This window comes from Andrographis paniculata, unplaced genomic scaffold (assembly GCF_009805555.1).
Source record: "Andrographis paniculata isolate CXL003 unplaced genomic scaffold, ASM980555v1 Contig35END, whole genome shotgun sequence".
Lineage (NCBI taxonomy): Eukaryota > Viridiplantae > Streptophyta > Magnoliopsida > Lamiales > Acanthaceae > Andrographis > Andrographis paniculata.
The window spans coordinates 3,720,059-3,739,636 of record NW_026137568.1 but is presented as its reverse complement, the minus strand read 5'-3'; the positions used below and the strand labels follow the sequence as shown (position 1 = coordinate 3,739,636).

The 19,578-nt window shown below is 35.5% G+C and overlaps 1 protein-coding gene across 1 annotated transcript; it reads left to right on the top strand.

The window, feature by feature from the left end:
- The first annotated feature begins 13,641 nt into the window (after positions 1-13,641).
- LOC127249069 (uncharacterized) lies at positions 13,642-18,374 on the top strand. The gene is made up of 7 exons (XM_051271662.1): positions 13,642-14,094; positions 14,140-15,495; positions 15,610-15,894; positions 15,997-16,096; positions 16,142-16,731; positions 16,893-17,080; positions 17,456-18,374. Exons 1-7 carry the CDS (start codon positions 13,642-13,644, stop codon positions 18,372-18,374), a joined length of 3,891 nt encoding a protein of 1,296 aa, XP_051127619.1.
- The last annotated feature ends 1,204 nt before the right edge of the window (positions 18,375-19,578 follow it).

Sequence of the window (19,578 nt, the reverse complement as noted above, 5' to 3'; positions counted from 1 at the left end):
TCAAGACATGAAATATTTATGGAGATTAAGACCAAGATCAAGATGTGAAAATATTTTCCAAGAAAAGTTTTATATTTATGTCTCAAATTAAATCTAATAAGATATATTTTGAATAAGTTTGTTGAAATATTTTCAATTTATATCCACTTCAGATCTAATAAGATTATGAGGATAAAGATCATGATTTAAATTTGATTGTGATCTATAAAAATGTATAGCAACTTGTTGGGTTATATTTATTTTGAATTTAAAAAATTGGTGTTCTTGGTAACTATGTCGTCATTAGCATCATCTTCTTTTTGGGTTATATTTTAGTTTATTTAATGGGTTGTATTAGTGGATTGAATAATTACACGTAAATATTGTAATTTTGCATATATGTTGGTTAGGTGTCATGCCTGCATTTAGGAGAATATGTTAGGCATGCATAAACTCTCTATAAAAATAATGACTATTTGTAGCGATTTGATTACCGTAACAATTGGCCTAACACAAAAAAATAATTTTTGTTACGAATTTTGCAAGGACAAAAAATAAATTGTATTGACCAATATTTTTTTAATTATCTCGATAATTTATTCATGAGAACTATAGATAAACAAGGTATCCTTGTAAATATATATATATATATTTGTTACGCATGTAAACTGGTCAAAAAATATATTAATATTATAATTATAAAAAAACTATATAGATTATTTCTTTTTTTAAAAAAATGAATTTATAAGACCACACTTACAAAAATAAAATAAAATCACACACATTCCATTATTTTCCAATTTCCCAAAATCTAACTCCAAAACACTCATCCAGCTCATCGACCTCTGTTTTGTCATTGCCGCTTTGAGGTAATAAAAAAACGAGCTTAGGCTGGCAACCCTTTTCAGTGTGGTTCGAAGCCTATCTATTCCTGTGTCACTGGTGGCATGATTCTTCTTGGCCGCGATGTTGTTGTCATGAGATTGACGGGTAAGTTCAAAACTAGGTATTCAATTTTAAAACTTATTCGATTTCAAGAAACACTACAAAAAAATATCAATTTTGTAACAAGATTTTTTCGTTGTTAAATCTACTTTTTTCGTTACTAATGATATTAGAGACGAAATTTAAGATGGAATTACGTTAGCTACGTGAACTTTAGGAACGGAATTCCGTTACAAATATAATATTTTTTTGTAGTGAAAATCCAATTCTCCTTCTCTTAGATTTTTCCACGGTCGACGATAAATCGGCGCCCCTAAGCTGTGCCTGTGCCGTGACAACTTCTCCGGCTTAATTAAAAAAAAAAAAACAAGTTGTCGAGCAGTTAAAAGAAATCGCAAGGTATGCTCACGTTGTGAAGTAGTTTAATATCAATGTTTATGTTGTCATATTCGTATTTTAGGTGTTAGAATAGTTGTTTTCTATTATGTTGATTTGTAGGAGGCTTTTTTCTTCGAGATTGAACAATCTCTAATTGATTCCTTGTTTACTTTCCGTCCACATATGCCATTTTTTGCAATCACCACTACAAACTATTCAAATCTTTGGTAAAAGTATGTATTTTCATTTGATTTACTTTCACTTCTTGCTAATTTTATTTGAGCATAATTTATGTGGCATGGGTTGAGCGTGAAATTGGTGTTATAAGTAGCGAAATTGCTTTTGCGTAATTTTCATATGAAATTTTAGTTAGGAATTATTGGACTTTAATTAAAATTAAGTTGGGATATGCTCTTATAGGAATGAACAAGAAAATTCTTCTGTGCTTGTGTGTGTATTTTGATGATCATGAGAATGAGTACTTCCCTTTTTTTTTTTATGATTATAATTCATGTAGTTGTTGCAGTTGTGGACTTTTACATAGTCCGATTGCAAGTTAAATTTTGTTTCAAGATGTGGACTTTCAATTAGCGGTAGGTTTAATCATCCTCTAATGAAATATGTCATAGATCACTTTAAGAAATGACTATTTTTATAATATTTTAATAATATAGTTTCTACAAGTAGATTGTTAGCTCATAGATTTGTCATTTCTATATACAAGTACATTAAACCTTTATAATTCATCTAATATACGAGCAGGAGAATGAGCAATCTCAAATGCATCACACAACAACTCTTTCAGGGGTAGTAAGTAGTTTATTTATATTGTTTTGCGTGTTTGTATGGTAATTATTTTAATCAAATTATGCACATTTTGAATTTTCTCTTTCTCTAAGCATTCCTGCTATTGCTATTGTTGCTACAAATATAAGCATTATTGCCAATGGAAATTAATTACTTGTTTCTACCATAGTTTAAATTCAAATTGAAGTAATTTATTGTCAATGCAAAGACAACTAACTCTAAGGATCTACTATGATCTGCAGTCATGATAATAATGCATTGAGCAATTGACAAAAAATTAAATTTGAGAGAGCAAAGCCTTGAATATCGGCTTGATACTTTTAAAAATTTGAAACTTTACACTCAAATCAAAACTTTGAAACTAAATCCCATGAAGCATGCAATGAAATTGCATTATATGAAATATTGGACTAAAGAAGAAATATTGCTAGCAAGCATAACCTCCATAAAAAATACATGATCATAACTGATCAAATATTTATAAAAATATACTTTTGCTTGGTATGTCTTACAAAGCATCCAAAGCCCCCTATTTATAGGAATGAGAAAAAGGGATAGTTGATTGACATTCCTTTTGGGATGAATATAATCACCCAATGAGTGATATCTAGCATCTGGTCTCCCTCATGCATGTAAGAGGCATCTGAGATTCCTTATTGTATATAAATGGTCTCAAGGGATGGTAGTGCATGCAAACCTAGGTTTGTGTAATTATATATTAAACCCTCTATTTTAGTATACTCCTTAGTTTACACATCTCTTTCCTTAATTGTCTGAACGCGCTTTAAATTTCAACATCGGCATCCCTCTACAAGTCTTTGCAATGTGTTTCAATTTCTCCCCAACTTTTAATCTCCATCATTAACCCTTGTAATTTGTCAAAGCATGCTTTCTCTCGCGTTCTCGAAGCTAGTCCGATAGGAAGTTTTAGAATTGTGAGTCTTGATGTCCGGAAATCCATATTATTCCCTCTCTCTTCAGAAGGTTGAGTCATCAACCATTGTGCTTTATCCTCCACTCGAACATAGGATGATAAATCATAAAGAACTTCCGGTAATTCCTCCGGGTATACTTCTTTCATCGCTTCAAACATCATATCAAAGGGAATAGAAAATTTAGTGAATAGATTATCTTTATAAAAATGAAATAAATCTTGCATAACAACATAAAACAACCCCCCTTTTGATAATCTAGGTCACCAACCTATCGCTGAAAATTAGTAAGTAAAAGAAAGATGTTGGAAGCGTTAGTAGAAGATTCTTTCTTTTCAATTTCGGATACTTTTTATCTTTTAGTTCTTTTAAGGCTTTCAGCTTTGCATCTTCCTTCGTAAACTTTCTTGATTTTTTCGAACCTCCTTCAATGACAAAGAAAGAATCATTACCTTGTAGTCCTTGTCATAAAATCTAACTTCGTTACTCTTGCCATCATAAACATTTCCTTTATCAGATTTTCATGTTCGGTCAAGAAGCACATGGCATGCGGTCATTGGAGTAGCATCACAAAGGACATCCTCTTTGTAGGGACCAATTGAATTTGGAACCTTTGTTTGCCTAGTAATATTCATATCTTCACTAAACTTCATCCATTGAAGATGGTATGGAGTCGGATGCTTGATAGTTTGGAGTCCAAGTTTGTTTATCACATACCAACTTACAACATTGGTGAAACTTTCATTATCAATGATCATCGACGCTCGCTTGCCGCCAATCTTGCACCGGCAATGGAAAAAATTATCCCGTTGCTCCTTAACTCGATCAACAAATTTTTCTGACTCATTGGTAACAACACCAAGTATTCGAAAAACCACTAGAGAATTCCCCGATGAATCTTCTTCAACTTGCTCTTCGGTCTCTTGGATCGATTTATCCTCACTTGCCTCAACCTCATGTTCCCAATCTTCACCCTTATCATCTGAAAAAAGTACATAGTCCCCATTGTCACAAAGCAAAAATTTCGTACATTAGGGCATGCATTAGCGTAATGACCTTTCCTTTGGCACTTAAAGTATGTGACATCCTATGCTTTGTTTGATGAATCATCCATGCTGATTTTTCTTTGTACATACGCTTAACCACTGATGACTCCAAATATAAGCATATTCTTCGCTTGACAAAACTACGTATTACTTGAATTTTTATATAAAAACGATCACAATAGCTGGTTCATGGCATGCTTTACTGATCTCTATCGCTTGACATGATCCAAAATTGGTTTTTTGAGATTATTAACAAATTTTGCCCTTTTAAGCGGTGTTTTGGAGCCAGAAAAGCTAAGGTAGACGCCACAAGCGACAATTATCTCCGCTCGCAAGCGGTGACTCCATCGCCCATAAAACTAAGGCAAGAGAGGCAATAGACAGCTTCCACCGCTCACAAGCGGCAGCCTTTCCCGCTCGCAAGCAACGCCCCAGACACTCACCGCTGCAGAGTGATGGCAACCTAACTCAAATATTGGCTAAGTGTCCCAACTGCAACGGTACAACCATTTCACTACCAGCCAACACAAGCAAGCTTGCCTAGCTGCGCTGATGCCCTCCAGTCATCCGGCAAGCGAGGAAGATCTGCGCCCTTACAAACCCATGTAAGCGAAGCGAGCACACTAGGAGTTATGGCCAGCAACTGCTTCAATAGAATAACCGTCATCAACTGCCTAACTGCCTAACGGTTGAAACCGCCTTGTAACTGCTTGTGACCGTTATTTCTACCTGCTATAAATAGGGTCAGATACCTGTATGTAAATATACTTTTATTGGAGTATACTAGCGATTACTTTTCTGTGCATTCTAGCTATCTTCCTGTTCTTCGAGAGCTCCAACCCTGTAAGGGCGTTTTCCACAAGAATGACCAAGGGAGTGGGGATTCCCCTTCTCCCTTGGCCAATACTTTACTGCTTACTTAGTGTAGTTTATTGCTTTCATTTACAGTTTTGTAGAATTAGAGATTCCAGCTTTACTAGTAAGTAATGAAATATCATTCAGTTCTTCATCTCTACTTCTTTCACACTTTTTCACACTTATATAAACCCTGATTTTAAAGAATTTCACTTCATTAGTTTAGAGCACAGAAAAATTGATTATCAAAGCCTTGTCTTTTGTCATAAACATTTTCAAGGTAGTTCAATGTAGTTATGTACGTGGGAGCCTTGTCAACCTGCTTAACTACCGGTTCAAATTCAGTTTTGATTAAAAAGAGGTAACAGAAGGGTAAAGCCATTAATGAGGAAGAATTTGAGATAATTAATGGGGCATAGGCGGTGGTCTATTAGGTCACAGAAATTCGTAGTGATAGTAGGGTTTCTTTCTTATAATGTTCAGATTATGGGTGTCATTGAAGTCTTGTTGTAAATCCCTTAAGGTCAAATACCAAAGTGATAAGGATTCTCTACAATCTGGTTTATATATTTACATTATCTCATTCCCCCGCTTCCGTATTATATATATGTCCATTTAAACACCAACACCACTCGCACATTTCATCCAGGAAAATCTAGCCATTAAGTAACGCACAGTTCAGACACAACACCTCTCTTTCACTCTTTACCACTTTATCTATACATATGTATATTCATTCTGCCACTCGCTCGTATCCCCCTCGCTCGCCCCTCACTGGCACTCCACCGCTCACCTCCGTGCCGCTTGCCTCCGCAATACTTTACCGCTTTTACTTACCGTTTTTCGTAGAATTAGAATTTGATCTGCTGCAAGCGGGTCCCTTACTGTATTTTTCGCGCTTTCACAAGATCCGTACTTGATTTAAAATTCACGACTTAAAATCCCTGTGTTCGACCTGGAAACTCACCAGTTAAAGAGTATAAATAATTATGATAACTACTCAGGGTCTACAACCACCAATGTTTACCATATCTGATCATTTTCAATAATCCACCACATTATTTTCTTCGAATGAAAATTCCCTGTGAATACACACACATAACCATTCAAATTTTTAGTTATCAACTACCCTAAGTGGCTATTCTTAGTCGTATATTTATCATTTCCTTTGGACTATTGTTACCCCAAAACTTATTGAAAATTTTTGACGTCTTTCCAATGTCATACTCCATCCTGCCTTTTCATGAGATTTAATCTTAGTAGCGAGTTAGATAAACTCCAAAGTAGAAGTGTAGGGATACATATCCACTTGAACCATAATATCATGCCTCAGCCCTTTGAGAAACCGATACATTGTGACTCCATCATAATCTACAATTTGATCTTGCATCATAAGCATTTCCATTTTCTTGTAGCATTTCTCGACCGTTTTCTACCTTGGACCAATAACTTAATTTTCTAAAATAGATTTATCCAATAATACGGGGGCATAAAATGTACATGCATAACTCGAGTAAGGGTTGTCAATGTCTCAATCGGAGTCATTCCAGACCTTGCAATATGAGCTTGTACTTTCTCCCACCAAACAAAAGCATACTTCTTAGATTCCACAACAAGCTGAATTTTCTTGCGCTTCGAATAATTATGACATGCAAACGTCATCTTTACTTTACTTTTCCATTCAAGAAACTCAATTGGATAAGCCGATCCTACAAAAAGTGGTATGAAGAACTTGATGGACTGTATGTTGTCATCAGCCTTATTGGCTCGACCTCAGCTCGTTTGGTTATAGATGTATTCTTCCAAGCAAACTACATCAAGAAACTCCTTGGTAACATCCATTCTTCTTGGTCATCTTTGGGTAGATGTAGGCTTCGGACTTTGTACGACGCCTTTCAACAAAATCATCAACTTGGATAGATCTCGTATTTGGTAGAATACTATTTGAGGCCATAGGTTGCTTTCCAAGGTAGATTTTTTCACGTTTTTCATCACCATAACTTCCCTTTTCTTCAAGAGTAGCAACCTTATTGAAAATATCATCAAGTCTCTTTTCGATATTTTGATCAACCTTCCTCAACAAGGCCTCCGTATAAGCCTTCACCCGAGAATCCACAATATCATCTATGTTATCTCGAACATGATCTACTTGACTCTGTAGGTCGTGTATCTCTTGTCCTTGCTGATCCAATCGAGATGTCATGCTATCCATCTTTCCGCCTAATTCGTCTTTAATATCTCTTATATCTTTGCTTTGCTTATTTATCACAGTCAAGCTATCATCAAATGAAGCCATGCCTGCACCAAATTAAACTAATATATATATTGAAAGTTAGTCCTCACAACCCCCCATTTCTCACACTCGTGTATACCTCTCGGAAAATGAGTAGGATTCCCAAGCTCTTTAAGTATGCTTTGATGGAGTCGTAAAGGTAGAACTTAAGTGACGTACGCTTTTAAATTAGACAATAAACTTTAAACATGACTCAATCAAAGAAAGCACAAGATAGTTTCAATCATGCAATGCAAAGAACCAAGCTTGTGCATTTATGTATTAATGACCAAAAAGCACACAACACAAATGCTTGATCTATGCACTTTAATTATGAACACGTTGATCAAATCTCAACGACCACCGAATCACCACAAAAACTCATCCCTTTTTTTAACGTGTCAAACGAACATGAAAATAAAAAATCGTGCCAACCTCGAAGACCCCAAAACTGAATAATCAGACTTCAATTATGAATTCACAAAACCTGATTAATATAAGTTTTTCTTCACGTCACAAGCTTTCCAATGATATATCATACGCGAAAAATGGAGCTCGTGTGAGAAAACTACAACTCAACAAGATTACCGACAAAAATTGCTCTAGTCCTCTCGCTCAATTTTTTTCTTTTTCTGGATCTTTTTTTTTTGCAACTATTTTATTTTTTATTTTTCACTTATTCAAAGGAATATTGCGAGGCCGAAGCAAAGTAATACATCAACAAAAACTTCTTACACCTCTCAAATAACATCAAACTCAACAACAATTCAACTTTACTTTCAACAACAAGGAATTCAAACAACCTGCAAACTTGCAAACAAGAGCATGGAGTGTACTATTGAAATCACTTGTCAATAAAGTCACAAACTTAAGTTCATATAATACCTATGGATTTATGGTGCATATTGTACACTCGGAAACATAGTTGATCAAATTGTCTACACTAGAAGGCCAGCAAAGACAAAACTCGAGATCAAATTTACATCAAGAATATGCAATAAAAAGCTCAACTTAGCATCTAGAAGAATGAATAAAAAGAAAAGATGTTTAATGAATTTTTTTTTGGAATTTTGAAATAAAGATAGTGTAAATTGATCAAACCGCTCTGATACCAAAGTTAATATTTATATGCCACGGACCAAATTGATCAATTACAAAAGATAGAATAAACTACTATGCGGAACTAACTAATAAAACAAGAAGAAAGAACAAATTACTAAATGAAACTAATTAACCAAGAAAAAAGAACGAAATAACTAAACAGAATGAATAAAACAAGAAAAAGGATAATCAAAAGAGAATCAAACCTAAGTTAGTACTATCGTAAGCACGATCCGATACCTTTCTATCACTGAATTCTCTACGAATGCACCACCTATGTCGATACTTTGGAGAGCTCTTTCACTTTCTCCAAATGCCACAAACTTGAGGCTTTATACTCAAACCTGAATTCAGAAACTAAACCCTGTATAACATTCAATAAAATTGCATTCCATAAAATATTACATTAAAGAAGAAGTATTGAGATAAAGCATAAACTCTATAAAAAATAAATGATCAAATATTCATTAAAATATTTTTTTGCTTGGTGTGTCTTCAAAGCACCCAAAGGTATCTATGTATAGGAGCGGGGGAAAGGGAAAGTTGATTGACATTTCTATGTAGGATGAATATAATCTCTCAGTGAGTGACAACTAGCCTAATGGTCCCCCTCATGCGTGTAAGAGGTATGTAAGATTCCTTATTATATATAAGTGGTCCTAAGGGATGGTAGTGCATGTACAAACGTAGGTTTGTGTAATTATATATTAAACTCTTTATTTTAACATACTCCTATGTTTAAACATCTATTTCCTTAGTTGTCTGATTGATGCATTTGAAACTCCAAAATTTTTTACCCTCGACAAATCTTTGGCTATTGCAATATGGGCTTTGATTTCTCCCCAACATTTAATTTTTATCATTAACCTTTGTAATTTGTCAACACATGCTTTCTCTAGAGTTCTTGAAGTTGGTCCGATAGAAAATTTTGAAAATATTATGAATTTTGATATTTGGACATGCATGTTAATATTATTAGCATTAATATCTGTATTGTACTTGATATTGTTTAGATTCTTCTGCTAGTCTACTACCTAATGGTAGGTTGAAGACCCTTTTTCAACAACCGTTAAGTTACCCATTTGATATAAAAGATGGTCATACTCTATTGCTGTTTTGGAAATGGAGGAATATTTGCAAGAAAGATATTCTATTTAATTATTTTCTTTTTTTATTGGCGCTACAATTTTTTTTTAGGTATTAGTAAGGTATAATAGTAAGTTAAACATATGAAGGAGCTATTTTTATCAATAATTTAGTATATCTTGTTGTTACTTAATGCTGAATTTATAAGCATACATGTTTTGCAGGTGTGAGTGGTTTGTTTATGCACTTCATGAAGCTTCATTTGTTGTAATAGTTAAGCTTAAACGTATGGCATTGAAGGGTTAGTATTTCACTAGTATTTGCTATTTGTGGTTCTTGCATAATTGGAAGATTCACATGGATTGATTGCTCGTGTCAAGTTTAATTTATTTTTCATTTTTATGACTCATTGACTGCAACATTTTATGCGATGTGCATTTACCCATGTATTTGTTAATTGTAATGTAATTCATCAGTTGACATCTATGCCTAACAGAATAAGTGAAATGAACTAAATCCACTGGAAAACTGCTAGTTGTAACATGATTTTGTATTATGATCATGACTCAGATTATGTTTGTGCTGCTGAAAATTTAATTTGAGTAAGAACGCCGATTTCTCTCTTTATTGGTGAATAAAATATATTTGCATTCAACTGTGCAAGGAGATTCAAAGAATTTTGCGTAATTTTTTTAACCACGTAGATAATCATTCAATGAAAAATGGAGAAAAATAATCAAACCTAGGAAATTAGTATAGCGTTATAGATTAGTAAGGAAGAAAGAAAGATTCATAAAAAAAATTCATGATTTTTTTTTTATATTCTATCCAGATTTTTTAGTTTAGTTTTGTTGCTTTTCTTTGGTGTACTATTATTTATATATAATACTAAAAATATTTATTCTGATTACAGTTTCAAAAATGTAATTGCTAAGTTGAAAAGGTTTAAGTTTGGAAAGAAGGGCTATGGCCTTCAGGCACTTAAGGATATCTCTAATGGCCAATTCCTTATAGAATATATTAAGGACGTAAACTATATTCCTTTATATAATGCCAAATTACATCATGACGATCAATAATCTTCTAGCTAGCACTACAAAAAAAATAGTATATTTGTAACGGAATTCCGTTCTTAAAGTTCACGTAGCTAACATAATTCCATCTCTAATTCCGTCTCTAATATCATTAGTAACGGAAAAAGTGAATTTAGGAACGAAAAGATCTCGTTACAAAATTGATAATTTCTTGTAGTATAGAATATAAATATGGGCATGAATATAGTTTCAGTATGACTATTAATTTCATCATAGTGGAGTTGTGTGTATTATGTTTTGTTGGATTTTACTATTAATCGAAATAGGAACATGTTGCATCTTGAATGGATTGTCACATTTTAGTAATTTTTTAGTTATATATATATATATATATAGACACACACAACACAGGGTAATGATTTCGGAGATTAGGAAAATAGAAGAGTATTTGCTACTCATATCTCATTCTCATGTCTATTAATTGTTTGTCTATTGCTCTCTATTTCGGGTGTTGTGGGCATGTGGTATTGGATTGCTTCTTTAAAAATTGATAATGATGAGTGACACCAAAAGCTTGTGCATTTTTTTTAAAAAAAATTATGTTGATGTTAAGATATTGTGCATAAAAATATTGCTATTTTTTTTTATTGAGGTGAATCTTCTTCAATTTTTCATGAAAACATTGATTGTACGATAAGATGTACTTTGGAAAGTGAAATGATCATACGTTGATTAATACCACATTGATTTTACTTAGAAAATATCTTGGGAGTGTTTTATTAGGTTTGTTCCTTAAAAATTGACACCATGCCATTAATATGCATTCAGAGTTACACCATTTCCTATAATTTTTCTTAAGATTTCATTCACAATCTTCATACTTTCTACTGTTAAATTTTGCATTATTGCTACACATTATCTCATTTTTTTATTTTTTATTTTTCTGAGATATCATATATGGTTAAGTTAAAGAAATCAATTAGCATATTCTGATTGTTTAGCCGTAGATTAGACCACATGAGTAACATATGAGCATGAAATGATCATGAAATTGATAAGCTTGTATATTTGTTCATTTCCAATTTCCATGAGAAGTTTAGATTGGAAAAAAAAAATAAACAAAGTCTTACAAGACGTTTCTAGAGTCGGTGACCATCTAATTAATTAATTAAGGGTAAACTGTTTTTTTAGTCCCGTAACTGGACCCCTTTATCATTTTAGTCCCGTAAGTGGAGCCTGTCGCAAACTAGTCCCATAAGTGAAGAATTTTCGCTGTTTTAGTCCTTCGGCGCCGGAGACGCTCGCGTGGCTCGCCGGAGGTGACGTGTCCGCCAGGTGTCCCGCTAGGTCAGCGACACCTGGCGGACACGTGGATTTATTATTTTATTTTTATTTTTTTAATTGGACCAAATAAAAAAAATAAAAATAAAAATAAAATTAAAAATAAGTCTTTAAAAAAAATTAAAAAAATGAAAAAAAAAATCCACGTGTCTGCCAGGTCAGCGACACCTGGCAGACACGTCACCTCCGGCGAGCCACGCAGGCATCTCCGGCCGCAGAGGACTAAAACAGCGAAAATTTTTCACTTATGGGACCAGTTTGAGACAGGCTCCACTTATTAAAATGATAAGGGGGTCCAGTTACGGGACTAAAAAAACAGTTTACCCATTAATTAATTATTTGTATCACTAAAATATGATCAATCATTATTCACATATTAGTTTAATTAATTAATTAATTTTACTTAAATAACTTCTTTTTGTTATTTTTTCTTTAATTTTTGACGAGGTCGTCAAAAGAGACGATGAACATGCACTACCACCAGGTCCGATTACTCGAAATCGTGCCAAGAAGTTTCAAACTAATATTATGACATTAGTTCTACACTTGGAAGAGGAAAACACGCACAAAGTTGAAGCATGGAGGCCAATGGGAAGAGCGTTGTCAACATTGAAGTGCATCCACCCTTGAAGACCACAATTTATAACACCCATGGAGTTTTTACTCACATCATTACCCATGTGGGATAAGAGGTGTTTTATTTTATTTAATAAAGTGGGCCCCTTTAATCTAATTAATTGGACATCTCTTATTTACTTAATTAGTGGGATATAAATAATATATAATTTTGTCCCACATTGGTTGTAGAGTCCTTTTGCCAAGCTAGCCTCCCCTATAAATAAGGCACTTGGCTTCACTTGTTAGACACCTTGAAAATTATATCAATTAAAGTTTCTTTTTATTCCATTATATTGGAATTAGTGTGTGAGCGAGGATTACCCTTGCATACGCGTATCATTCTCAAATCAGGTCCTTGGGTTGATTCCTTGGGTTCGTGGCTTCCGAAACTGACCGGAGTTTCTAGCCAAATCGTTCGAGTCTCTATTGGTTTAGAGGTGTTGGGTCTAGGCAACGCTTGGGTTCACATCCGATCGATTGACGAATCGGACACCGGTAATATCTTCTTTTTTTTTTACTTAGTTTTTTTATTTGAATTTAGTTTTAAGTTTCGGCTAGTATAGTTTAGTTACTTGGGCTGCGTCATCAATTTGGTATCAGAGCCCGTTTTTATCGGAATTCTTATTCCGGTAGTATTAGTAGTCTTTATTTCATATTGTTAAATTATGTTAAGATCTTTTAAATTTTTGTAGTAGCATTATCATTGTTGGGCAAAAAAAAAAAAAAGCAGAAAATAAAAAAAAATTACTGTAGAAAATAAATTAAAAAAAAGTACTGCAGAAAAAATAAATAAAAAAAACTGTAGAAAATAAAAAAAATTACTGCAGAAAATAAATTAAAAAAAGTACTGCAGAAAAAAAAAATACTGCAGAAATTTAAAAAAAAAAGAAAAGAAAAGAAAATCCCTCTTTGAAATATATTGTGATTTTGGGTATTGTATCCACTTGTTTATTTGTGGATATCGATTTTTTTGCGGTTGTGGTTTCATTGTTGGTTCGTTGCCATTGTTGGGTTTGGCTTCTTGGGGTACACTCGTCAATTTATATTGGCTATATTCCGTGAAGTTTAGTTGGCTATAATTCGAGGGGCTTACCAAGGACCGTGAAATTTGAGCGCGTGTGTAAGACGGAGAGGTACATTACGTGGGTATACACGAGAGGGTGAGGAGATCATTTATCTAACCATCTATATATATATTTCCACTATAATTTTCTATGGTAGGTGAGAGAAGTGACGAGGAACATGATATGGCATCCGCATCAAGCTTTGACCCAAAAATGTTCGTGAAAGATATGATGGTGGAAGTACAAAGGGTACTTCGACATGAGGTTGAGGGACTCCATGCCCGAATAAATAAATTGAAAACATCGAGGGTAGAAGGGAATGCAGCCCCTTCACGTCCGTACAATGGCATTCCACCTTTAGGACAACAACCTACCGGGAATGCTCCAAGGCATGAACGAGTTCGTGATCTTATCCAAGATGACCGCGACATGAATGAGTATGATGGAGAAGTAGAGACCAATGTTCCCCTTCGAGCACGACGAGGGGCACATAAGAGAGATGACAATGATCCAATTCGTTCTATGAAATTCCAAATCCCAGCTTTCTACGGGAAATATGATTCAGAAGCATATCTTGATTGGGAGCGAAAGATTGAGCTGATCTTTGATTGTCAAGATTTGGATGGTCCACAAAAGGTCTGAGCTGCGGTCTCCGAGTTCAAAGATTATGCCATTCATTAGTGGGACAATATTTGCCTCAATCGAAGGCGAGGTGGAGCACCGATGATTCAAACATGGGAGGAGTTGACACGTGTTATGCGAGCTAAATTTGTGACGAGTTTGTATACGCAAGAATTGCATGTTCGACTGCAATCGATGAAGCAAGGAAATAGGACAGTCGATGAGTTCTACAAGGATTTGGAGGTGACTTTAATGCGGGCTGATGTTCGAGAGAGTCAACAAGCCACGGTAGCGAGGATCTTGACGGGGCTGAATCGAGACATTACTGACAAAGTGGGATTGTATCGTTTTGATGATATTGATGAATTGGTGGAACGTGCTATTACTATTAAGAAGCAATTGAAGCGTAAGGGCAAACATAAAACATTTGGTACGAAGCCCTTCACACCAAATTATACCAAGAAGGATGACAAAACCCAAGTGGCCCAAGGATTCGGTAAAGGAAAAGGTATTATCAAGGATGACACGTCACGGAACAAGCATGTTGGAGCTGATCCGGAGAAGCTGAGGAATCGAGATATCATTTGCTTCAAGTGTCAAGGTCGAGGCCACATTGCAAGTCAATGCCCAAACCAAAAAACGATGATCCTCAATAAGTTTGGAGAGTACGAAACTGAATCTGAAAATGAGGAGGGGGTTGATCAAAGAGTAGATGAGAAAAATAACACGGATGATGACTCTGATTCTGGTGTTGGTTTGAGTTTGGTTACCTTACGAGCCTTAAGCACTATGTCAAGGACCTTTGATGAGGAACAACGAGAAAATCTCTTTCAAACTCGTTGCATAATTGGAGGCAAAGTGTGTAGCCTCATTATTGATAGTGGGAGTTGCACAAATATTGTAAGTGAACTTGCTGTTCGAAAATTGAATTTGCTAACAACACCCCACCCCAAACCATTCAAATTGCAGTGGGTTAGCAATTGTGGAGAGTTGAATGTGAACAAGCAGGTGACGGTTTCTATCAAGATCAACAATTATAAGGATGAAGTCGTTTGTGATGTGCTACCGATGCAAGCTTGTCACGTATTACTTGGGAGGCCATGGCAGTTTGATAGTAAGGCTCATCATGATGGATATTTGAATAGATACTCATTTGAGTTTGGGAGTAGAAAGATATGTTTGAAGCCGTTGTCTCCAATGGATGTCCATGAGGACCAACTCTACATGCATCGTCAATTTTTGGAAGAAGCCAAAGAAAAGAGAGAAAGGAAAAAGAGTGAAAAAAATAAGAGTGAAAAAAGTGAGCATTGGAGTGAGAAAAGTGAGAGCGAAAAAAATAAGAGTGACAAAAGAGAGCAAGCGAGTGAACAACGCAAGAGTGAGATTGAAAGAAAAATGTTTGTGAGTTTAAGAGAGGCAAAAAATTTGAAAGTTCATGAGGGAAGTTCTTATTTACTTTTGATTAAACCTGTTTATTTGTCTAAGCAAGAGCTAATGCAACTCCCTTCCAATGTTGCTTCTCTTTTGTAGGAATATCAAGATGTGTTTCCTGATGAAGTAATCGGAGGATTACCACCTATTCGGGGCATTGAGCACCAGATGGATCTCATTCCGAGTGCATCAATTCCAAATCGTTCAGCTTACAAGGCAAGTCCAGAGGAAGTCAAAGAAATACGTAAGCAAGTGGATGAGTTGCTTGACAAAGGCTGGATTCGCGAAAGCCTAAGCCCTTGTGCTGTACTGGTTCTTCTTGTCCCAAAGAAGGATGGTGGGTGGAGGATATGCATCAATTTTCGAGCCGTAAATGCCATAACGGTAAAGTATCGACACCCTATCCCTCGTTTAGATGATATACTAGATGAACTGCATGGGTCAAAATATTTTTCTAAAATTGATTTGAAAAGTGGATATCATCAGATTAGAATGTGGGAAGGTGACGAATGGAAAACTGCATTTAAAACTACATTCGGCTTATATGAGTGGTTAGTCATGCCTTTTGGTCTTACAAATGCTCCAAGTACGTTTATGCGGTTAATGAATCATGTATTACGTACCTTCATAGGGAAGTTTGTTGTGGTTTACTTTGATGATATTCTCATTTATAATAAATCAATGGAAGAACATGTAGAGCATATTCATAGTGTTTTGGAAGTGTTAAGAGCTGAAAAGCTTTATGCTAACCCGAAGAAGTGCGACTTTTGTGTCGACAAATGTATTTTTCTTGGTTTTATTGTAGGTGCTGAAGGGATAAGTGTGGGTGAAGCTAAAACACAAGCTATTCGGGATTGGCCAACACCTAAAACGATCAAGGAAGTTCGTAGTTTCCTTGGACTTGCAAGCTTTTACCGCCGCTTTGTGCGAGATTTTAGCTCCATTGCAGCACCACTGACTGAGCTTACAAAGAAAGATAAACACTTTGATTGGGGAGTTTCTGAACAAGCATCTTTCGATTTGGTTAAGAGAAAACTTACTAATGCTCATGTTTTAGCTCTACCGGATTTTACTAAGCCATTTGAATTGGAATGTGATGCCTCAGAAATTGGGATTGGAGCTGTTTTGATGCAAGGAAAGAAGCCGATTGCGTACTTCAGTGAGAAGCTGAGTGGGGCTACCCTCAACTATTCGACATATGACCGACATTTGTACTCGTTGGTTCGTGCACTTCAAGCATGGCAGAACAATTTACGATCACAAGAATTCATTGTTCACACTGACCATGAATCATTAAACCATTTAAAGAGTCAACAAAAGCTTAGCAAGCGGCATGCAAGATGGGTAGCATTCGTGGACATATTTCCTTACTCGATATTCAGTACAAGAAAAGAAAGGAAAATGTTGTAGCTGATGCGCTATCAAGAAGGTACGGATTGCTAACCTTGTTAGAATCTAAGCTTTTGGGATTTGCATTCATAAAAGATATTTATGTGAATGATGTTGATTTTTCTGATATCTTTGCAAAATGTGCTACGCATGGCTATGGTGATTATTACTTGCACGATGGGTATTTGTTTCGTGTGAATTGTTTGTGTGTACCTAGGTGTTCACTTCGTGATGTGTTAGTGGTTGAGGCACATGAGGGAGGTTTAATGTGTCATTTTGGGCGTGATAAGACATTGGGTGCATTGCATGAACACTATTATTGGCCTAAAATGAAGCATGATGTGGAGTCTTATGTGAATAAATGTGTTGTTTGTAAGATTGCAAAGTCACATGCACAACCACACGGTCTATACACACCCTTACCTATTTCAGAAACACCATGGACTGATATTTCAATGGATTTTGTTATGGGATTGCCTAGGTCTAGGAGAGGAAATGATTCGATTTTTGTCGTGGTTGATAGATTTTAAAAAATGGCACACTTTATTGCATGTAGGAAAACCAATGATGCATCTCATGTTGCAGATCTATTCTTTCATAATGTTTTGAAATTGCATGGTGTCCCTAAGACAATTGTGTTGGACAGGGATACAAAGTTTCTTAGTTACTTTTGGAAGACACTTTGGGCTAAATTGGGAACTAAGTTGCTATTTTCTACATCTCATCATCCCCAAACGGATGGTCAAACTAAAACAGTGAATAGAACCTTAGGGAACCTACTTCGTGTCTTGATAAAAAAGAATTGTAAAAGTTGGGAAGAATGTTTGCCTTACGCTAAATTTGCATATAATCGTACGTTGCATTCTTCGACACACATGTCTCCTTTTGAGGTTGTTTATGCCTTTAATCTTCTAACACCTTTGGATATGTTACCATTGCCTAGCAATGAGTATTTTAATAGTGATGGCAGGAAACAGGCTGAATTTGTGAAGGAGATGCATTCAAAGGTTCGGGATAACATTGCAAAATCAAACGCTCGGTATGCTAAAAGTGCTAACAAAAGTCGAAAGCATGTAGTGTTCCATCCAGGCGATTGGGTGTGGTTGCACTTGAGAAAAAGTAGATTTCCCGAGAAGCGAAAGTCTAAGCTGAGCCCAAGAGGAGACGGGTCATTCCAAGATGTGGAACGCATCAATGACAATGCATATCGTATTGAGCTACCGGGTGAGTACCAAGTTCATAGCACATTCAACGTTGTTGACTTAAGTCTTTTTGATGTAGGAGATGAACATGCTATGAAAATGGGGGATTCAATTTTTCAAGAAGGGGGGGATGACGAGGTCGTCAAAAGAGACGATGAACATGCACTACCACCAGGTCCGATTACTCGAAACCGTGCCAAGAAGTTTCAAACTAATATTATGGCATTAGTTTTACACTTGGAAGAGGAAAACATGCACAAAGTTGAAGCTTAGAGGCCAATGGGAAGAGCGTTGTCAACATTGAAGTGCATCCACCCTTGAAGACCACAATTTATAATACCCATGGAGTTTTTACTCACATCATTACCCATGTGATAAGAGGTGTTTTATTTTATTTAATAAAGTGGGCCCCTTTAATCTAACTAATTGGACATCTCTTAGTTACTTAATTAGTGGGATATAAATAATATATAATTTTGTCCCACATTGGTTGTAGAGTCCTTTTGCCAAGCTTGCCTCCCCTATAAATAAGGCACTTGGCTTCATTTGTTAGACACCTTGAAAATTATATCAATTACAGTTTCTCTTTATTCCATTATATTGGAATTAGTGTGTGAGCGAGGGTTACCCTTGCATACGCGTATCATTCTCAAATCGGGTCCTTGGGTTGATTCCTTGGGTTCGTGGCTTCCGAAACCGACCGGAGTTTCTAGCCAAATCGTTCGAGTCTCTATTGTTGAGAAAGTTGAATCAGAAATAAATGGATGATTTCTTGAAGAAGGGCCTAAGAACAACAACGAAGCACAACCTAAGAGAAGAGAGGGCATTCCCTTTTCTAGTGCGCCTCGCCTAGGGATGTGGTCCTGCCTGAAGCTCTCAACTCCTATCACAGAACTGCTCCGGACGAGGAACTTATTACTATTGAATATATATTTAAGCCGGATAGACCGATAAAAACCACGCCCCTGTTGGCCGCAGCAGCCGAAGACAAAGACATTCTATAATCATCTATAATCAAAGGTAAGGTGCCAAACCCGTATTGTACCGGAGCATATTCTATATTAAGATGGCATCGAACCGGACCTCTATTCATAGAGCAAGTCCTAGTCTTAAATTCTTAAATAAGGAAGGTCCGACTTATTACTTCTTTTTTGAATATATCTTATAGTTTAGAGGTGTTGGGTCTAGGCAACGCTTGGGTTCACATCCGATCGATTGACGAATCGGACACCGATAATATCTTCTTTTTTAATTAGTTTTTTATTTGAATTTAGTTTTAAGTTTCGGCTAGTATAGTTTAGTTACTTGGGCTGTGTCAATTTTGAATTAATTAATTCTATTTATTTATTTTATTACCCTTTGTTCGTGTGTTTGATTTCTAGAATTATTTTATTTTTTGTGTTTATAATATTTCTTTCATTGAGAAATACCCTTTCAGTAGGCTATGTTTGGATATTAAACATAATGCAGTCTTTTT

Coding starts and splice junctions, on each gene's coding strand:
- LOC127249069 (XM_051271662.1), top strand. CDS start 13,642: ATGGCATCCGCATCAAGCTTTGACCCAAAAATGTTCGTGAAAGATATG. Junction 15,895..15,996: donor GAGCCGTAAATGCCATAACG/GTAAAGTATCGA, acceptor GGATATCATCAG/ATTAGAATGTGGGAAGGTGA. Junction 17,081..17,455: donor GATTATTACTTGCACGATGG/GTATTTGTTTCG, acceptor TATTGCATGTAG/GAAAACCAATGATGCATCTC.